Source organism: Mandrillus leucophaeus, unplaced genomic scaffold (genome assembly GCF_000951045.1).
Source record: "Mandrillus leucophaeus isolate KB7577 unplaced genomic scaffold, Mleu.le_1.0 Scaffold72, whole genome shotgun sequence".
Lineage (NCBI taxonomy): Eukaryota > Metazoa > Chordata > Mammalia > Primates > Cercopithecidae > Mandrillus > Mandrillus leucophaeus.
Genome location: NW_012107808.1, coordinates 5083331 through 5105145, shown reverse-complemented (window position 1 = coordinate 5105145; position 21815 = coordinate 5083331). Strand labels below are relative to the sequence as shown.

Here is a 21815-nt window from a genome sequence, read left to right as displayed (position 1 = left end):
TCCTGCTGCTCACTCCTCCTGGCCTAGAATCAGAGGACCTGGGACCACTGGGGCCAAAGAAAACGGCAGGACAGAGTCCGATGGCATCAACTGTAGCGGGAGCATGGGGGAAAGATGTCTTGTGACAGGGATGAAGGGAGGTTCTAGGACAAGGAGATCAGGGTTGGGGCACAGCTTCAGGACTTATGCTGAAGCAAGCAAGCTTATGCTAGGCTGGAGGGTCAGAGACACAGTCAGGCCAAAGACGCTCTCAGACCCTCCACACCACACAGGTCCTAGGAAACAGGCTTCCGCGGCTGCTGTCCAGAGCACACAATCCCTGGGGAGCAGGGAGGTCATCTGAGGCCAGAAAAGACACACGGCCAATCCTTTCCCTGGAGCAATCTTTAAACACATACACACACAGAATAAACTTTGGAAATGGTTCTAAAACATCACATGATGTCAAAATTACTAGAAAGAAACTCACTTGAACTTTCTCATCCCATATCTCAAGAAAGATTCTCCTCTGTCTGCTGATATCTGTAATTCCTTTAACAGCAATAGTTTTTCGTTTCATAAAAAGAGATAAAGGGCAAATTACCTGTGACAGATCGTGCAAATAAATTTCGGTCAAATGAAATTAGATTATTTAAAACAGCATGCTCAGAACAGAACAGATACCGGTTCATACCCACTGTTTTCCAGCCACACGTCCTCAGTTACCCAATAACTCACACTCTGCTTGCTGACTTATACAATGAGGTGCCACCACCTCTCAAGCAGTAAAACTGCCAGTGGGGCACACAATCAGCCCCCTCTTCCCTTCTATGTCTTAATGGGGGATAGAAAACAAAGTAGTGGGAATATAAAGAGAAGGAACGGATGTACTAAGGCATAAAAGGCAGAGAACAGGGAGAAAGTCAATGCTGCAACGATAGAACTTTTCCATTTTCTTTTTTTTTCTCTTCTTCTCTTTTCTTTTTTTTTTCTTTTTTTTTTTTTTTTTTGAGAAGGAGTCTTGCTCTGTTGCTCAGGCTGGAGTGCAGTGGTGCAATATTGCCTCACTGCCACCTCCGCCTCCCCAGTTCAAATGATTCTCCTGCCTCAGCCTCCTGAGTAGCTGGGATTACAGGCACCTGCCACCACACCCAGCTAATTTTTGTATTTTTAGTAGAGGCGGGGTTTTGCCATGTTGGTCAGGCTGTTCTCAAACTCCTGACCTTGTGATCTACCTGCCTCGGCCTCCCAAAGTGCTGGGATTACAGGTGTAAGCCACTGCACCCAGCTGACTCTTCCATTTTCTTAGTTCTTTATGGATTTAAGGGGAAGGCACTCGTGAACAGCTTATATCATTGCTCAGCAGCTCCTGCCATGGCTTGTCAGGAACGCCCACCAGAAGGGAATGTAGAAGGCACCTGACACAATCACCTACAGCATCCAAACCAAAATGTCCCCTCAGCATCAATTTACAGATCTCCAATGACAAATGCAATATTCCACAAACCATACTGTTAAACATTCTCACTGTACCTGAGGCCATCCTTCCTTGGGCCATGTGTGCCTTTTCACATTTCATCTGGCTACTAGTATTCCATCTGAGCATGCCAAAGAATGAGCACATCTACTCCCTTCCAGCATCTGAAGACAGTTACCATGCCTCCCCTTCAACTCTAGACCTCCTTCCTTCAAGGGCACCTTCGAGGGTCAGTGCTCCTTCTGATGTTTTATTCTTTTCAGCTCAGAAAAATACAGATGTATAAAAACACACATACATTTGCTTCAATGAGAAAATATACAAAATCCTTAAACCAACATTCAAGCTGTGCCTTTTTAATATTGACCTTCCTTGTTACATTTTCCTTTATAATGTTTATCTTTTTTAAACAGCTTTGAGGTAGACTTACATGACATAAAATTTACTTAATTTAAGTGTACAAGTCAATGTGTTTCAGTGAATTCACACTACAGTGCAGGTTTAGAATCCTTCCATCACTGGAAAGTTCCTTCATTCCCATCTGCAGTGAATCCTCACTCCCATTCCCTGCCCCTGGGCAGCCATTGATGCTTTCTGTCATTCTGGCTTCGCCTTGCATAGAAATTTCATACAAATGGCATCCTATAAGCTAGTCTCTTGTGGCTGGCTTCCTCACTCAGCATGTGGACTCGGGGTTTACTCATGCTGTGGCACGTGCACATTCCTTGTCACTGCTCAGTAGTATTTCACTGCGTGGATGTACCATGGTTCACTCACTGCTGATCAACACTTGGGTTATATCCAGTTTGGGCTATGATGAATAACACGGCCATAAGCTTTCACAGACAGGTGGCCATGAGGGTATGTTTCCATTTTTTTTGGAGTAGAATTACTAGGTTTTATGGGAAGTGTATGTTTAACATTTTAAGGAACCGCAAACTCTTTCCCTCAGCGGCTGCCCCATTTTATATTCCCAGCAGCGATGTGTGAAGTTTCCACCCTCCCCACGGCATCACCCACACTTCGTGCTGCTGCTCTTTGTGCGTGTGAACTGGTACCTCACTGCTGTTTGCATTTGCATTTTGCTAATCACTAATGATGCTGAGTATCTTTTCATATGCTCACTTTGCATTTATGTATCTTTTCTGATGAAATGTCTATTCAAATCTTTTGCCCCTTTCTTAACTGGGTAGCTTGTTTTCTTAATATGGAGTTGTAAGAGTTCTTTAAATATTCTGGATAAAATCCTTTATCAGGATACATATTTTGCAAGTATTTTATTTTAGTCTGTGGCTTTTCATTAAGTCCAAACTACACTTTTGTTTTTATTTTGTGCTTTTAATGTCATACCTTTGCCTAATCCAATGTCAAATATATTTACTTCTATTTTTTCCTAGAGGTTGTATAGTTTTTTCGTACATGTAGGTCTCTCTGGTCTATTTTGAGTTAATTTGTGTGTACCCTCTGAGGCAGGGTTCAAGATTTATTATTTACTTGTTTCCATGCGTATAACTTTTATTTTCTAGAGATGGGGTCTCACTATGTTGCCCAGGCTGCTCTTGAACTCCTGGGCTCAAGCAGTCCGCCCACCTCAGTCGGCCAAAGTGCTGGGATTGCTGGTGAGAGCCACCATGCCTGGCCTGAGTGTGTATATCTAATTTATGGCATCATTTATAGAAAAGATAATCCCTTCCCCAGTGCCTTGCCCTCACACATTTGTCAACAATCATTTGACCATATTTTGTTCAACTGATTTACATGTCTATCTCTATAGTGTCTTGATTACTGTAGCTTTGTGGTAAGTTTTGTAATGAGATAGTCTAGGCCTTTGACTTTTTTCTTTTTGGGGGGCTATCTTAAATTCTTTTTATTTCCATTTAAATTTTAGGATCAGCTTGCCAATTTCTACAAAACAGCTCGCTGGAATTCTGACAGGGATTGCACTGAACCTGTTGCTCAAATGTGGAAGTGAAAGCACTGCCATCTTAACAAGAACTGACTCTCCCTATCCATAACATGGTGTCTCTCCCATTTATTTAGGTCTTCTTTCATTTCTCTCAGCAATGCTTTTTCCTTCCAGTGTAGTGATCTTGCACTTCTTTTGCTAATTCCTAAGCGTATTGTTCTTTTTCGTGCTACTGTGAATGAATTTTTACAATTTTACTTGGACTATTCATTTCTGACATACAGAAATAACACTGATTTTTGTTTATTGATCTTACATCCTGTGATTTAACTATCTCTTTTATATTGTTTTGAATAATAGTTCTCACTTCAACTGTTAAATATCAGGCCTTACATTATTTTACTTCCCTTTTACACAACAGCTATACCAAGGGAAAGGCAAACAGTTCAATCAGCATTTAAAAAATCACCTGCTTCAGAACAATAATCCATGATAAGTCATTTTTTTTATTTTTATTTTTTTGAGATGGAGTCTCGCTCTGTCACCCAAACTGGAATGCAGTGGTGCCATCTTGGCTTACTGCAAGCTCTGCCGCCTGGGTTCATGCCATTCTCCTGCCTCAGCCTCCCGAGTAGCTGGGACTACAGGCGCCCGCCACCACACCCGGCTAATTTTTTGTATTTTTTAGTAGAGACGGAGTTTCACTGTGTTAGTCAGGATGGTCTCGATCTCCTGACTTTGTGATCCACCTGCCTTGGCCTCCCAAAGTGCTGGGATTACAGACGTGAGCCACCACCCCCAACTGTAAGTCATTAATTTTTAAAAGTTCACATATTTCATTATTTGTGCTCTAGCAAGTTTAAAATTACCACTTAGCAAACTTAAACTTCTAGTTTTGAAGCTAGTAGCAAAGGTTTCTCTCTGCCTGCTGCTCTTTTTAAAAATCCCTGTTAGAATACAAGTTAGCTTAGAATACAAGTTAGCCAAATCCAGTCCACCACCTGTTTTTGTAAATAAAGTTTTCCTGAAGCACAGCCACACTTCTCGCTGACATGTTGTCTATGGATACCTTTGCACGACGCCAGCAGAGTGGAATAGCGACAGAGGCTGTATGTCCTGCAAGCTGAAAGTTCACTATCTGGATCTTTATAAAGACAATCTGTCAAATCTGCTCTCAGAAGTGCTGGGTGAATATGGTGAAACTTAAATTCCTGCTATGTCAAATAAGGGGAATTAATATCATAATATATAGTGCTATAGAGTGTCCCAAAATTCATATGTTGAAACCTAATCCCCAATATGAGGATATTTGGAGGTGAGTCCTTTTGGAGTTGATTAGGTCATGAGGATAGAACCCTCATGTGTGGGATTAGTGCCTTCTAGAAGACATCTAGATCTCTCCTGCCCCTTCCACCATGTGAGGTTAGAGAGAAGATCGTTGACTACGAACCAGGAAGCAGGTCCTTGCCAGATGCCAAATCTATCAGCACCTTGATCTTGGACAGCCCAGACTCCAGAATTGGGAAAAATAAACTTCTGTTATCAGATATGCAGCTTAAGGTGTATCATTACCGCACTTCAAAGTAAGACATATAGGATACTCCATCCCCAACACTCTTTTCTTTGTCTCTATTACCTCAACTGTTCAATGTTTTCCTCAAAAATTTCAAAGCTTATATGAAAATACAGACTAGGAAAAAGCACTGAATTTTAGAATAGATTACATTTTATTTTACTTTATTTTTTGAGACAAGGTCTCACTCTGTCACCCAGGCTGGAATGCAGTGGCACAATCTCGGCTCGCTGCAACCTCCACCTGCGGGTTCAAGTGATTCTCCTGCCTCAACCTTCCGAGTAGTTGGGATTACAGGCATGCCACCACATCTGGCTAATTTTTTGTATTTTTAGTAGAGATGGGGTTTCCCCATGTTGGCCAGGCTCGTCTCAAACTCCTGGCTTCAAGTGATCCACCTGCCTCGGCCTCCCTAAGAGCTGGATTACAGGCGTGAGCCTGTAGATTACATTTTAAAGGTGCCTGGCCTAGATTACATTTTAAAGGTAAAATATCTAGATATGAATCAGAATAATAAAACATACTATAGAGGCATTAAAGGGAATTACAAAAATAAAGTATGTATGTGCATGTGTATATATACATATATAATATATTATATATATATTTGTATTTATACATGGGTCAATCAAAGCAAGTACAATAACTACATTATGAATATCTCATAAAGAGTATAAAGCAAAAAAAATCATAAAGCAGAGAGAGGTAAGAATTTAAAAACTGTTCAGTACTCAGATAAGTTCAAATCTTTCATTTTAAAGACTGAAACTCTAGCTAGTCAAAGAAATATATTAAAATATAATATAAGAAATATATACCATGTAAAACTAGAAATAAACAGATTGTTTTGCACATAAACAATCACTTTGGACAACACATAAAAATGCTCTAAGTCCCATTTAGAGTATTTGGTCTGACCCATTAAACATTTCTAATTACTATAAAGGCCTAAGCAGGAAAAAAAAAAAAAAAAGACCGCATTCAGATAATAAGAAAAAAAGTAAAAAAGTAAATTCATAGAAAAATATATATGGATATAAGCTGAATAGAAGGGAGCTAAAAAAGAAATCAAAATACGTACTTTTCAAATTAATTATCCACCTACTATTTACTGCCAACCCTAGCAATTTACTCACATGGCAAATCTTACTTACCTGCCCTAATCTTCTACACTAATAGTGTCAAATTACAACACCAAGATTCTAACCTAAATATCAGCATCATATAAGCAAGTAGCATTATCTCCCTGAATACTTACTGTAAAAGAGTAACGTTACTAATTTTATACAACTGTATGTCTCTAAAGCAGCACTATCCAATATCATTTTCTGCAATGACAGAAATGTTCTCTATCCGCACTGTCCAACGTAGCCCCTAGCCATATGTGGCTAGTGAGCACTTGAAATGTGGCTGGTGTAACTAAGGAACTGAATTTTAAATTTTAATTAATTTAAACTTACACCGTCACATGTGCACTAGTAGCTGTCATACTGAACAATGCAGGTCTAAAGTATCACAAAGTTTACTTCACAGACTGCAACTAAGAAACAGTGACAGACTGGATTAAGAAAATGTGGCACATATACACCATGGAATACTATGCAGCCATAAAAAAGGATGAGTTTGTGTCCTTTGTAGGGACACGGATGCAGCTGGAAACCATCATTCTCAGCAAACTATCGCAAGAACAGAAAACCAAACACCGCATGTTCTCACTCATAGGTGGGAACTGAACAATGAGATCACTTGGACTCGGGAAGGGGAACATCATACACCGGGGCCTATCATGGGGAGGGGGGAGGGGGCAGGGATTGCATTGGGAGTTATACCTGATATAAATGACGAGTTGATGGGTGCTGACGAGTTGATGGGTGCAGCACGCCAACATGGCACAAGTATACATATGTAACAAACCTGCATGTTATGCACATGTACCCTAGAACTTAAAGTATAATAATAAAAAAAAAGAAAAAAAAAGAAAAAGAAACAATTTCCCATTGCTAAACATGAATTGACTAACCTTCCAACTGAAAAGCATATTACTTTTGCTTTAGCCAAAATGTATGTAAGTCCCTTATTTTCTGTAATCTAATCTAATCTAAACCTGATTAATATCTTCTGCATCAGATATTAATTGTAGCATCACTTTGAACCCGTCAGAGGTACAAGTTTTTTTAAAAATAGGGTCATAAGCCTATAAAAATTGCTTCATCTGAAACACTATCTAAATACCCTTTCTCCTCTTATAAAAATTAAAATAAAAACATCAGGTACTTGTAAGGGCTGGTTTACAGAGGAAAAAGAAAAGTCAGTGCAGGCGATGTCAATGGAAATGGAGAAGACAGTGCACATCACAACAGAGGTAGTGACTGACAGTGCCAAACACGAAAAATGCAAAATAAAATGAGACTTAGAAAAAAGCTAATAAAAGCCATAGGTTTGATTCCTTATACAAAGTTTTTGCAGACATATGTGATTCAGAATTCAGAAATATGGTACATATGTCACACATCATAGCTCAGATATTGCAGAACACCCAGCAGGATCTGCTGAGAGACTCTGTTCCTGGGTTTTCAGTCAAGTACATTTTATCCATCTCTATTCCCAAATTTCCACCTCTAGCCCAGCTACTCAGCTCCTACTATATGTCTCCTTAGTTACCTATCTCCTATTACATGTCTTACAGATATCTTAAAGTCAGCATCCACTTACACAGCAAAAATCCATTGAGTGTTTACTATATACCAACCACTGTTTAGGGGCTGAAATGCTTGAAATGCTCTATGCCACCCTCAACATGCTCCCCACTTTCAGGGCTCCCCACCTCAGAAGACAGTGCTGCCATTTACCCTACTGTTTAAGTCAGAAACACAGAAGTCATCCTTGACACCTTATCTCCTACCGGTCCTTCTAAATCTCTCTCCAGTCTACTCACTTCACTGCATCTCTCCACAGCTATCACCTACCGACTAAGCCAGTGGTTCTTAACAGTAGGCAATTTCACTCCTCCAAGAGACATGTGAAAATATCTGGAAACATTTATGGTTGTCACAGCTCAAGGGGTGCTACTGGCATCTAGGGGGTGAAAGCCAGGAATGCTACCTAACATCCTACAAAGAAAGCACACGTTAGTCCTGAACGTCAATGAATCATCCATCCCAAAATGTCAACGGTGCTTTAAGTAAAAAGAAGAATGATGCATACCAATGATTTTATTTTTGTATTTATGACAATTCTTCTTTAAAAAGTTATCACAATTCAGAATTACTTTTAATGTAATGAATAAAATTCTATCTGATGCAATTCTATTCAAGTGAAATATCTATTTGCATGTGAATAAAGTGAATACTTACTTGTGCATGTTCTCCACTCCTATGATGATCATGATACAGTAGGAAATTCCACTTTGTACAAGAAAGTGTAAGGCATACCTATAAAAAGTAAGAGCACTATTAGAAGAGGGATGCCAAGTCACAAACATCAAGCTGAAGTGAATTAAGCTAAAAAATACTTACGCACAACACAGAATATTCCCAGAAAAAAATAAGGAATGAAATCTCAGAAGCCTAAAATCCTGTGGACACCCTAAAGAGGGAGTCACATACCACAGGCTCCAGAAGAGCTGGGGGGAAAAAAACAAGGCCTAAAGCCATGTCCAGTGCCCAGCACTCCATGTCTCCTGGCTGCATGGAAGCTATGTGGGATTACGTGGCTCAGGACTATAGCTTTCTTTATAACTCAAGGCACAATTATTTTAAAAAGTAATTAATATGAATTTCAGGATCATCCTGACAGAACATCAGTTGTTTTCCCAAGCTAGTTTCTCCAATACCAACTTTGTACTCCGCCTCTACCTTTTTAACAGTATGACTGACAAAACAACAAAAAAGTACTAAATATTAGAATTTACAAAAGAAAAGGGTATACTCAAATCCACTTCTTCTGAATACATGATGGCTCAAGTCAAATAAACTTCCTTATATAAATTGAATTCACTAATTTTAATTTGCTGTAACATATCTACAAACATTCTGGCTAACATGACACAGTCTTTTCTTTTCTTTTTTGAGACAGTCTCACACTGTCGCCCGGGCTGGAGTGCAATGGCGTGATCTCGCCTCACTGCAACCTCGGCCTCCTGGGTTCAAGCAATTCTCCTATCTCAGCCTCCCAAGTAGCTGGGATTACAGGCGCCCACCACCACACCCAGCTAATTTTTTGTATTTTCAGTAGAGATAGGGATTCACTATGTTGGCCAGGCAGGTCTCAAACTCCTGACCTCGTGATCCGCCCAGCTCGGCCTACCAAAGTACTGGGATTACAGGCATGAACCACCGCACCCAGCCCATGACACAGTATTTTCTAATATTCCAATATTCTTGAAATCCACCATTAAATGAGATAATTTACTCATTTCACAAAATTCAGGCAAAATATGATCAGCATGTCTGTGACTAAAATCCATCAAAACCATCCCTAATTTATGCATGTCCATGCATGCGCACACACTCTTTCTAATTTCTTTCCCCTTTGGTGGCACGAACAATTTAAAATAAAATTTTCAAATCATCAGGCACAATTTAAAGTATTTTCTGTTTTCTCTTGAATCTCTAAATCTACTTTAATTTTAAACTACTACTGAGGGTGTTAACCTATAATCAAAATAACTTTTAAACTTAATCCATATGGAATAACAGGCACCTCCAATGTGGAAAAGTTACGCAAAATTTTGAACACATTTTTCCATAGAAATATTATAAATCAGTAATAGTCTCCAAGGCAGGCCCGTAGGAGAAACTCATTTGACCTGTTGTACAGAAGAGGTCAGTCTATGTGTTTGACTGACATGCGCACACACACACACGCAATGAAAAAATGGTGGCCTTTTTTAAAAAAACTATTATAATCAGAGGAAGCAGAAAAACCTAAATGAGTATAAAAGGAAATATAAGAAAGTTTTTTAAAAAAACAATTAAAACACACACTTTTCAAATTAATGATCTACTTCTTATTTGTTGCCAACACTAGCACTTCACTGGCTGACTTCTGACTTCGTGGGAAAAGGTGACAAGGGCTGCTAGAATACCTTCAAGGGCTTCTTAAATTGAGAGTAGAACTCAATAGAGGTACTTATCTTAAACACGGAAAACACATTTTTAAGGACTCTTGGGGGAAAAAAGTGCTCCTTTGCTATGTTAAATTTCTTGAAACATGAGGCATATATCACAACTTCAGAAGCTGCGAGTCTTCTCAAACGGTGATATGGCGTCTCATATCACCTTAAGGTGGCCCCTCCTCTCCGGACATAGCCATTCAGGTGATATGTTTGGCCCTCTTTGGAGTGCAGTTTAACATTTGGGCAGCCTCCTGCTGTGTAAGCCTTCGTTGTTGCAACAATCCAAGTTTAGCAGTAGAAGATGAATCTGCATTTACCTCTATCTCACTGACCTCTGCAACAAGCATTCAGTCGCTTTTCTACTCAGTGAATGCACTGTTGATATTCTTCATAATTTTCTGTACTGAGCTACTCTGCTTGTTCTCATTTGTAAAGTGACCATAATAAACACAGTAGCCACTTGAGATTTTTCGGGATTAAGGGACAATACATGAAAAGCATTGGCAGGGTTATCTAGCATGTAGTAAGCACTCAACTATTAAGTATTATTAGTAAACTAAAAATTAAAGACAGATATGTTAAAAGTCTATTACAATCCAACCCTCATAATTTCAGAACTGAGGAAACTAAGATCATATATCTAGTCAGTATATTCCAACTCACATCAAAACTCAGGTTGTTTTGGGGCAATTTATCCACTGGCTGATTCTCCAGGGAATGCAGTCAGATAGAATGGAACCCCATAAGCTGTATATCATAATCTTTTAAGCTACCTAATACGCACTTGGAAAATAAAACAATGCTTTGTCACAAAACATTAGTTTGTTTTCAGATACCACATTTTAAGTCTTCTGAATTTCAAGTCACACTAAAGGTAAGTATAAGGTTTATTTTTAGCAAAAAAAAAAAAAAAAAAGTTTTAAAAAAAGGTTGAAAACACCTCAATTGTTCCACTAATCTTTACCGAATGTCCACCATCTGAAAGGCACTGTACTGAACACTAGAAATACAAGAGTCAATGAGACACAGTTTATGTCCTCATAGAGCTCCCAGTCTAGACAGAAAGACAAGAATAGATTACTTCAATACTGTACAATATATGCTAAAAAAGAGATAAACACAAAAATTTCCAACCTGCATCACTCTGGATGATGGTAATAACAGATGAATGACTCTGAGTAACTTTCCATGTTCATAATAACTAGCTATCACACCATGTTCTTTCCGTAGTTTTACAGATTTACTTCTCACAGTAATCATTGGTTCTGTTTCACAGATGAGGAAAGTGAAGCTCAGAGTGGCTAATAACATGTCCAAAGTCATACAGCCACCAGACCAAGGCAGCCACACTGGAATACAGGTTTGCCTGACTTCAGAGTTTAAGCTCTATCCCATTACCATATGGTGTTATTATGAAAGACATTTAAATAAATAATTGAAGTCTAAATTAATTCTCACTTAAAAGGAACTTGCGGATGATCTTTCTTTTTTTTAAAAAAAAAACTAAGACCAAAGAGAAGGAGGTAAATGATAAGTTACAGGCATGACTTGTTTTACTGTACTTTGCCTTACTGTGCTTTGCAGATACTGAGATTTTTTCCAACTTGAAGGTTTGTGGCAACCCTGCATCGTGTCAGCCTCTTGGCACCATTTTTCCAATAGCACGTGCTGGGACTTCATGTCTCTTTGTCGCAGTTTGGTAATTTTCAACAATAGTTCAAACTTTTTCAATATTATTTTACCTGCTACAGTGATCTGTGATCAGCGATCTTTGATGTTACTACTGTAATCGTTTGGGGCGCCACATACTGTGCCCACATAAGAACTTAATTGATAAATGTTAGGTGTGTTCTGACTGCTCCACTGACCAGCAGTCTCTGTCTTCCTCTGTCTTTCTCCCTCTCCTGAGGCTTCCCCATTCCGGAGAGACAACAATTATTTAAATTAGGCCAATTAATTAACCTACAATGGCCTCTAAGTGTTCAAGTGAAAGGAAAAGTTGTATGTCTCTCACCGTTAAATCAAAAGCCAAAAATGATTAAGCTTAGTGACGATGGTATATCAAAAGCCAAGACAGGCTGAAAGCTAAGCTTCTTACACCAGTTGTAAATACAAAGAAAAAGTTATGGGAGGAAACTGAGAGTGCTACTCCACTGAACACACACAAATGATAAGAAAGCACAACAGCATTGCTGCTAACATAGAGAAAGTTTAATTGTCTGGACAGAAGCTTAAACCAGCCAAACATTCCTTAAGTCAAAGCCTAGTTCAGATCAAGACCCTAACTCTCTTCAATTCTAGTAAGGTGGAGAGAGGTGAAGCTGTAAAAGAAAATTTTGAAAGTAGCAGATACTGGCTCATGATGTTTAAGGAAAGAAGCCATCTCCATACCTGCTAACACAATACCCATTATGCAGCCTGCAGCTCAGGGAGTAATTCTGACCTTCAAGTCTCGTTATTTAAGAAATGCACTTCGTAGGGCTATAGCTGCCATAGATAGTGATTCCTCTGATGGATCTAGGCAAACCGCTTTCCACAGTGGCCGAACTAACTTACTTTCCCAACGTTGTATGAAGCATTCCCTTTTCTCTACAGCCTTGCCAATATCCACTGTGTTTTGACTTTTTAATAATAACTATTCTGACTGGTATGAGATGGTATCTTGTCATGGTTTTGATTTGCATTTCTCTGATGATTAATAATGCGGAGTAATTTTTTCATGTTTGTTGAACACTTGTATGTCTTCTTTTGAAAAGTGTCTTTTCATGCCTTTTGCCCATTTTTAATGGGATTATTTGCTTTTTGCCTGTTCAACTGTTTAAATTCCTTATAGATTCTGGACATTAAACCTTTGTCAAATCTATAGTTAGCAAATATTTTCTCCCATTCTGTAGGTGGTCTGTTTACTCTGTTGATAGTTTCTTTTGCTGTGCAGAAGCTTTTTGGTTCTAATTAGGTTCCACTTGTCAATTTTTGTTTCTCTTGCAATTGCTTTTGAGGACTTTAATCATAAATCCTTTCCCAAGGTCAATGCTCAGATAAAATGATGTTCTTCACTTTTTTTTTCAGGATTCCTATAGTTTGAGGTCTTACATTTAAATCTTTAATCCATCTTGAGTTAATTTTTGTACATGGTAAAAGGTAGGGGTCTAGTTTCATTCTTCTGCATATGACTAGCCAATTATACCAGCACCATTTATTGACTAGGGAGTCCTTTCCCCGCTCTTTATTTTTGTCAATTTTGTTGACGATTAGATAGCTGTAGGTGTGTGGCTTTATTTTGCAGTCCTCTATTCTGTTCCATTGGTTTATATCTGTTTTGTACCACTATCATGCTGTTTTGGTTACTGTATCCTTATAGTATAGTTTTAAGTCATGTAGTGTGATGCCTCCAACTTTGTTCATTTTGCTTAAGATTGCTTTGGCTATTTGGGCTCTTTTTTGGTTCCATATGAATTTTAGCATAGTTTTTTCCAATTCTGTGAAAAATGACGTTGGTAGTTTGATAGGAATTGCTTTGGGCAGTATGGCCATTTTAGTGGCATTGACTCTTCCAATCCATAAGCTGAGAGGTTTTTCCATTTGTTGTGTCATCTATGATTTATTTTAGTGGTGTTTTGAAGCTTTCCTTGTAAAGATCTTTCACCTCCCTAGTTAGATGTATTCCTAGGTATTTTTTTTTTTTTTTTGTCTGTGTGGCTATTGTAAATGAGATTACATTCTTGATTTGGCTCTCAGCTTGAACATTATTGGTATATAGAAAAGCTGCTGATTTCTGTACATCGAACTTGTAGCCTGAAATCTTGCTACAATCATTTAACAGTTCTAACAGCCTTATTTATCAGTTCTAACTCTTCCTAAGGAGGAGTCCTTAGGGTTTTCTAAGTATAGAATCATTTCATCAGCAAAGACCAAGAGTTTGATTTCTTCTTTTCCTATTTGGATGCCTTCTATTTCTTTCTCTTGTCTAATTGCTGTGGCTAGCACTTCCAGAACTATGTTGAACAGGAGTGGTGAGAGGGGATATCCTTCTCTCATTCCTGTTCTCAATAAAATGATTCCAGTTTTTTTTGAGACTGAGTCTCACTCTGTTGCCCAGGCTGGAGTGCAGTGGCATGATCTTGGCTCACTGCAACCTCTGTCTCCCGAGCTCAAGCAATTCTCCTGCCTCAGCCTCCCAAGTAGCTGGGATTACAGACGTGTGCCACCACGCCTGGCTAATTTTTGTATTTTTAATAGAGATGGGGTTTTCCCATGTTGGCCAGGCTGTTCTCAAACTCCTGAGCTCAGGTAATACACCCGCCTTGGCCTCTCAAAGTACAGGGATAACAAGTGTGAGCCACCATGCCCGGCCACCAGCTCTTCTTTATACATCTAATAGAAATCAGCTGTGAATCTATCTGGTCAAGGGCTTTTTTTGTGGTTGGTAGGTTTTTCATTACAGGTTCAATTTTAGAACTCAATATTAGTCTGTTCAGTGTTTCAATTTCTTCCTGATTCAATCTTACAAGACTGTGTATTTCCAGGAATTTATCCATTTCCCCTAGATTTTCTAGTTTGTGTGCACAGAGATGTTTACAATAGTCTCTGAGGATCTTTTTGTATTTCTGTGGGATCAGCTGTAATGTCACCTTTGTCATTTCTGATTGTGCTTATTTGGATTTCCTCTCCTTGTTAATCTAGCTTGCAATCTATTGGCCCTGTTTATCCTTTTAAAGAATAAACTTTTGGTTTTGTTGGGTCTTTGGTTGGATTTTTGGGTCTCAATTTCATTCAGTTCAGCTCTGATTTTAGTGACTTCTTTTCTTCTGCTAGCTTTGGGGTTAGTTTGTTCTCGTTTTTCTAGTTCCTCTAGGTGTGATGTTAGATCATTATTTTGAGATCTAACTTTTTGAAGTGATGTTTATCACTGTGTACTTTCCTCTTAACACGCTTTTGCTGCATCCCAGAGCTTTTGGTATATTGTGTCTCTGTTTTCATTTATTTCAAAGAATTTTTAAGCTTCTGCCTTGATTTCATTGTTTATTCAAAAGCAATTCAGGAGCAAATTGTTTAATTTCCATGTAATTGTGTGGTTTTGAGAGATCTTCTTGGTATTGATTTCCATTTTTACTCAACTGTGGTCCAAGAGCATAGACGGTATGGTTTCAGTTTTTCTGAAGGTATTGAGACTTACTTTATGCCTGAGCATGTGGTCGATCTTGAAGTACATTCCATGTGCAGATAAGAAGAATGTATATACTGTGGCTGATGGGTGGAGCATTCTGTAATGTTTATTAGGGCCGCTTAGTCAAGTGATGACTATAAGTCCAGAATTAATTTATTAGTTTTCTGCCTCATTGATCTATCTAATGCTGTCAGTGGGAGTTAAAGTTCCCCACTATTATTGTGTGGCTAAGTCTTTTCATAGGTCTAGAAGTACCTGTCTTATCAATCTAAGTGCTCCAATGTTGCGCATGTACATACTTAGGATAGTTAAGTCTTCTTCTTGAGTTGAACCCTTGAGAGGTAGAATTTTATGTAATTTTATTCAGGTAGAATTGTACGTAATTTTATGATTTTATGCATGTAGGATTCATTATGTAATACCCTTTTTTTTTTTTTTAACTGCTGCTGGTTTAAAGTCTGTTTTATCATATATAAGAATAGCAAGCAACCTCTGTGCTTTTTTTCCACCCCCCATTTGCATGGTAGATCTTTCTCCAACCCTTTACTTTGAGCCTATGGGTGTCATTATGTGTGAGATGGGTCTCTTGAAGACTGCACAAGAATGGGTCTTTTGTTTTTATTCCACCTGCCACTCTGTGCCTTTTAAGTGGAGCATGTAGGTCATTTATATTCAAAGTTAATATTGATATGTGAGGTTTTCATTCTATCATGACATTGTTAGCTGGTTGCTTTGTAGTTTCTATTGTGTGGCTGCTTTACAGGGTCTGTGGGCTACATATTTATGTTGTTATTGTGGTAGCAGGTATTGTTCTTTTGTTTCTGTGTTAGAACTCCCTTAAGGAGCTAAGGCTGGTCTGATAGTAACAAATTCCCTTAGTGCTTGCTTGTCTAGAAGAGAGTCTAGTTCTCCTTCACTTAAGAAGTTTAGTTTGGTGGGTTGAGAAATTCTTAGTTGGAATGTCTTTAAGAATGCTGAAAATAGCTCTCCAATCTGTCCTGGCTTGTAAGGTTAGCCCTGATGGGGTTCCCTTTGTATATGGCTTGCCCTTTTTCTCAAGCTACTTTTAAGATTTTTTTCCTTAGCACTGACCTTGGACAGTCTGGTGACTATACGCCTTGGTGTTACTCATTTTATATACTATCTTGCAGATGTTTTCTGGATTTCTTGTATATGGATGGCTACTTCTAGCAAGATTAGGGAAGTTTTCTTGAATTATTTCCTCAAATACATTTTCCAGGTTGTTTACTTTTTCTCCTTCTCTCTCAGGAATGCTAATAATTTGTACATTTGGTTGCTTCACATAATCCCATATTTCTTGAAGATTTTGTTCATTTATTAAAATTCTTTTCTATTTTTGTCTGATTGGGTTAGTTCCAAAGACTGGTCTTCAAGCTCTGAAATTCTCTTCTCTGCTTGGTCCAGTCTATTGATAGAGCTTTCAACTGTATTTTGAAATTCCTTGAGTGAGTTTTTCAATTCCAAAAGCTCTGACTGATTTCTTTTACAGATGTTTATCTCTTCCTTCATTTCCTGGATTGCCTTAGAAGTTTCTTTGTGTTGACTTTCAACTTTGTCTTGGATCTCACTGAGCTTCCTTGCAATCCATGATTTGATTCTTTATCTGTCATTTCTGAGTTTCCATTTTGGTTAGGGTCCATTGCTGGAGATCTAGTGCAATCATTTGGTGGTGTCACTACATAACGCCAAAATTCTTGCACTGGTTCTTTCTCATCTAGAGATGCTGGCACTTCTAATTTCTGTAATTATTTTCATACAGGTAAGTTTTTTTCTTTTTCTTTCTTTCCCTGTCATGTTATTTTTTCTTTCCTTTTTCCTTTTTCTCCCTCCTTAATGAGATTGGGCTGTGAAGTTCAACCTACAAGCCCACAGATGGTGCTTATAAGTGAAAGCTGGCTGCAGCCAACACAGCTGAGTATATACTTGATCCTTGTTTATTGGCAGAAGCTCTCTACTGCCTCAGGCAATAAGCTGGTTTGTGGAGTATACAGTGGTCTGAGCTCCCTACTCAGCCCCAGGGGGACAGGGGCCACAAACAGCAGGGCCAAACAGAGCAGGCTGGCCTACAGATCCCCCAGTGGCAAGCACAGACACTAGTGCCAAGGGAGAATCCAGAGGGCAGCCACCAAGAACGCAGGATTGTGCCTAGGCATGCAGCTGGAAAACCATCTGGGCTCCATGTTCTCTACACAGGAATGGGAGATGGCTTAAACTTCTAATCTAGAAGAGTTGCCATTCCATATGCTTGGAAACCTGCCTGGGCATGGAACACAGAGGGTCCCCTTGAACCACAATCTACGTCCAGGAAGAGTGGGGCGGCTCAGGCTGCTGAACCAGAGAAGCAGAAGGTCTAAATGCCTGTAGATTTGCCCGGGTGTGGAGCAGAGAGAGCCTCACTGCACCACGATCTATGTCCAGGAGGCATGGGGTGGCTCAGTCTGCTGGTCCAGGCAAACAGGTGCTCTCAAATGTCTGGATTTCTGCCTGCAGGTGGAGTAGAGAGGGCCCTGTCATACCACAGTATCAGTAGAACAGAGTGGGGCACCCAACAATGGCACACATGGATCAGTTTCAGGTCACCAAGCTGGCCTTGGCTGCAAGTCTTGCTACCCAGGAGAAACTGCAACTTAGCAGCTCTCCTCCTGACCCAGTCTTGCAATGGAGGAAAGCACAATTCTGGCCCTACAGCCGAGGCGCTTTCCACAGTTCTAGCTGTGGAGGCCCCTACCCCACTCCAGAGCAGGTGCTCTAATCTCTGGCCCAAGACTGAAATGCCTGCACGGCCATGCTGCTGAGTCACCGAGGAATGGCTGGCTTCATACGTGCCTGGATTAAAAATTGTGTCCTGTTTTCCATCTCAGGTCTGGGAGAATGTCTGCAGCTTTTCATGATGTCTGTTTCTCACAGTGTCTCAAACCCTCTCCCCAAGTTGGCTCCAGGGCTTGGGAGAAACAAAGTGCTCTCCCTCAGAGTGGGTTGCTCAGATCCTCAGTAGAAAAGTGAGCAACAGAGAAGGGTTCCCTGCCTCTCTCACTTACTGAGGCTTCACTCACTTTTATCAACTGGATGCTATCACAGGGGCTGTTTGCCAGCATTCCCTTCAGGATCTGAGGTGTCCTTCACAATTCTGGTGAATTTCTGTTTTCCTTCTTGAATTAAAGCTCAGAGAGTTGATCTTTATGTACTACCATGCTATTTCCAAGTGGCTGAGGCACACTGAAAGTCTCTAATCAGCCATCTTGGACTCTACTTTTAATTCAGAATTTAGAATATTATAGAAACTTAGCTGACAAAGCAGCAGCCGGGTTTGACTCCAATTTTGAAAGTTCTACTGTGGGTAAAAGGCTATCAAACAGCATCACATGCTACAGAGAAATCTTTTGTGAAAAGAAGAGTCGATCACTATGGTAAAGTTCATTGTTGCCTTTTTAGAATTTGCCACGGCAACCCAAACCTTCAGCAGACAACACTGATAAGCGAGCAGCCATCAACATCAAACAAGATCTTCTACCAACAAAGAGATTACAACCCACTGAAGGTCCAGATGATCCTTAGTATTATTTACTAATAAAAAATTTTTCAATTAAGGTATGTACATTTTTTTAGACATAATTATATTGCATACTTAATAGACTAGAATATAGGGTAAATATAACTTTTAAATGCACTGGGAAGCCAAAAAAGTTTATGTGACTTGCTTTATTATGATATTCACTATATTGTTATGGTCTGGAATCAAATCTGCAATATCTCTGAGGCATGCCTGTATACTTACAGAGTACTAACATGTTTTCCAAAAGACAAGTTGTCAAAATCAATAGCAGATACAATTTTTTTGAGCCTACAAAAGAAAATACTGAAATGCAAATCAAAATAATATATCCCTATTAGTTAATTCCAATTAACAAAGAGTGATCTTACACATGGTACAGAGGCATAAACAATCCCTCTTTCCAAAGAAAGAATACAGAAAGCTTTCTCCTTTAAGAAAAAAATAGAGAACTCGTTTGAAAAATAAAAATAAAAATCCTGGCTGGGCACAGTGGCTCATGCCTATAATCCCAACACTTTGGGAAGTCAAGGTGGGCAGACTGCTTGAGTCTGGGAGTTCAAGACCAGTTTAGACAACATGGTGAAACTCCACCTCTACAAAAAATTAGCCAGGTGTGGTGGCACACGCCTATAATCCCAGCTGCCCAGGAGGCTGAGGTGGGAGGATCGATCACCTGAGCCCAGGAGATTGAGGCTGCAGTGAGCTGTGATCACGTCACTGCACTCCAGCATGGGCAACAAAGTGAGACCCTGTCTTAAAAAATTGAAAAAAGAAGAAATCCTGGTTATCACATATAATTTGAAGTACTTCAGACTACCTGACATTAACAACGTCGGGTTACTTGTGACATTGTGTTACAAGGCATCCAAGAAGGCTTCACAGCAAGAGAACACTTCTTTAGTAAAAGATTTTTAAGTAAAGAGATGCCTCCTCATCTTTGGCAGTACCTCCATGTTACACAACTGTAGGAGATACTATTTATATTTTTATCTTCTACTCTGTCTCCATAGACCACAGAGTGAATGGTGTCCCCTGGAGTTGGCAAATATGAACCATAAGCCTTTCCCAATGCATTATGGAAATATGCTACCCAAATATATACTGAATATCAAAGTTATTTGTGGATGAAATGCGTAGACTGGGATATGCTTTAAAATACTCTACAAAAATAAGTTGAAAAAGATAAAACAAGAATGGTAGAATTTTAATAACTGTTGAAGCTGAGTGATGGGCATATGAGGGCTCACTACATTGTTCTTTGTACCTTTATGTTTGAAAAGCTCCATAATCAAAAGTTTGAAAAATATATACTACTCCATGGCATGATTTATGAAAAGTTTAAATAGTATCACCTGAGAAACCTTAAAAAACTGTGATGATATAAATGTGATATCAATGAAGCAAAAAAGACCAGACTTGGGTCTTATTTAAGAGGTCATATTTAAATCTCAATACTAAACACTGTCTACCAAGGCAGTGCCTATCAGAGATAATATGGTAGAGACTGAATAAATTATCCCTAATTAATTTTTCATGAGTTTCTAGGAAACACTTGCAATTGCCAGAGGCAAAAATTAGATTAAGAAATATCAGTGTATTCCAATCCTCATAACCATCAAAAAACAACATTCTAGAACAAACACAAAAGCGTCATTAAAGTCCCAGATTCTACAACCCACAACAGAAACTACTAAGGCACAGACCAAGTGAGTGCATTTTCATCCTCTCAGGGAATTCTGATATCAAACAACAATCTGCAGAAGAGCAAATCTAGAAGTCCTTCACTGTGAATGGCTAACACTACAGCAGATGAGCATGCAGCACAAGTGCTCACATAAGAAAGCAAGCACAGGAAGAGACAACAAAGAGACTGCCACTGAGAGTTTCTGCTGTTTTGCCAAGACAGTGTGCCCTTCTGATTTCTTCTGTATGCACAGCTAACATTTGTTTGTTACTTCCTATAACAAACAGGAAGTACAGTATTTCTGTATTTAAGACTCTCAGGGTAGCCCTGAGGACTGAGAAAGAGACCTAATGAAAGAAAATACCAACATCCATCTGAAAAGTCAGAAATAAAAGCTTTCCATCATAAATAATTCTTCCCCATGAAGAACAGACAAATGAACAAACAAAAAGCCTCTTTTTGCTAATGGCAGAATCTAAAAAACAGCAATAAAGTTCTATCAATAGGCTTTATCAGGCTCTTAAAAGCTACTTGCCCAGAGAAAAAACAGCCAAACAAACAAAAACACATTTTAAATGGCTTTTCTGTCAGTATAAAAGATTTGCAAAATAGGTGTAAAGAACTACTCATGACAGGATAAAATGCTTTTATATACTTTTCATCTGTCTTTTCATAAATTATAAATAGTAAATTTTCCTCTAAGACTAAACTAAAGAGAGAGAGAGAGCCCATTTCCCATTCATTGTTTTTTGTTTTAAAAATAAAAATTTAAAAGTTGGCCTGGAAAAAAAACTTTTTAAGTAAATGTAAGAACACCACCCTACATACTGTATCTTTCCACATACTCAATTCTCAAATATATCCAAATAGTCTTCATTTTAAAAGGATCAAAATAGTTACTTACCATCCAAAGCAAAAAAGTGCAAGATAAAGGCCCAAAAGGGTAGCAACTACATGTCTTATAAAAGAGCTAGTTTTGCTTGAATGTAGATAAGTTCGAAACCAAATGGCTGCTAGCAAGGCAAAGAGTTGGCACACTACAAAGTTGACCTGTAAAGAAAAATTAAAATTTTGTATTAGCAACACAGACCTGAATTTTTCATGTCATGTTACATTGAAATTCTCAGGACAAAAACACAAAGGTTACACAAAAATTAAGACCTTCCAAATTTACAAACAAAAACAAAAATTAAGGGAAATCCCAAGGATGAGCCTCAAGTTCCAAGTGATGGGCCAATGCCCACCAAAACTGTCTCTGCTAGACCTGGCAGGGAACAGGTGTGGCCACGTGGGGAGAGGTGTAGAAGGACACCTGGAAAAATCTGGTTGACACTGGTTT

The 21815-nt window shown here is 38.9% G+C and overlaps 1 protein-coding gene across 1 annotated transcript in view; it reads right to left on the bottom strand.

The window, feature by feature from the left end:
* MBOAT2 (membrane bound O-acyltransferase domain containing 2) overlaps positions 1-21523 on the bottom strand; it is a 110364-nt gene extending 88841 nt beyond the window's left edge. The window contains exons 1-2 of the mRNA XM_011965327.1: positions 21381-21523; positions 8289-8366 (exon numbers count right to left, since the gene is read on the bottom strand). Coding sequence (XP_011820717.1) covers positions 8289-8320 — 32 coding nt within the window. The 5' untranslated portion in view covers positions 8321-8366; positions 21381-21523. The remainder of the gene's footprint in view (positions 1-8288; positions 8367-21380) is intronic.
* Between the last annotated feature and the right edge of the window lie 292 nt (positions 21524-21815).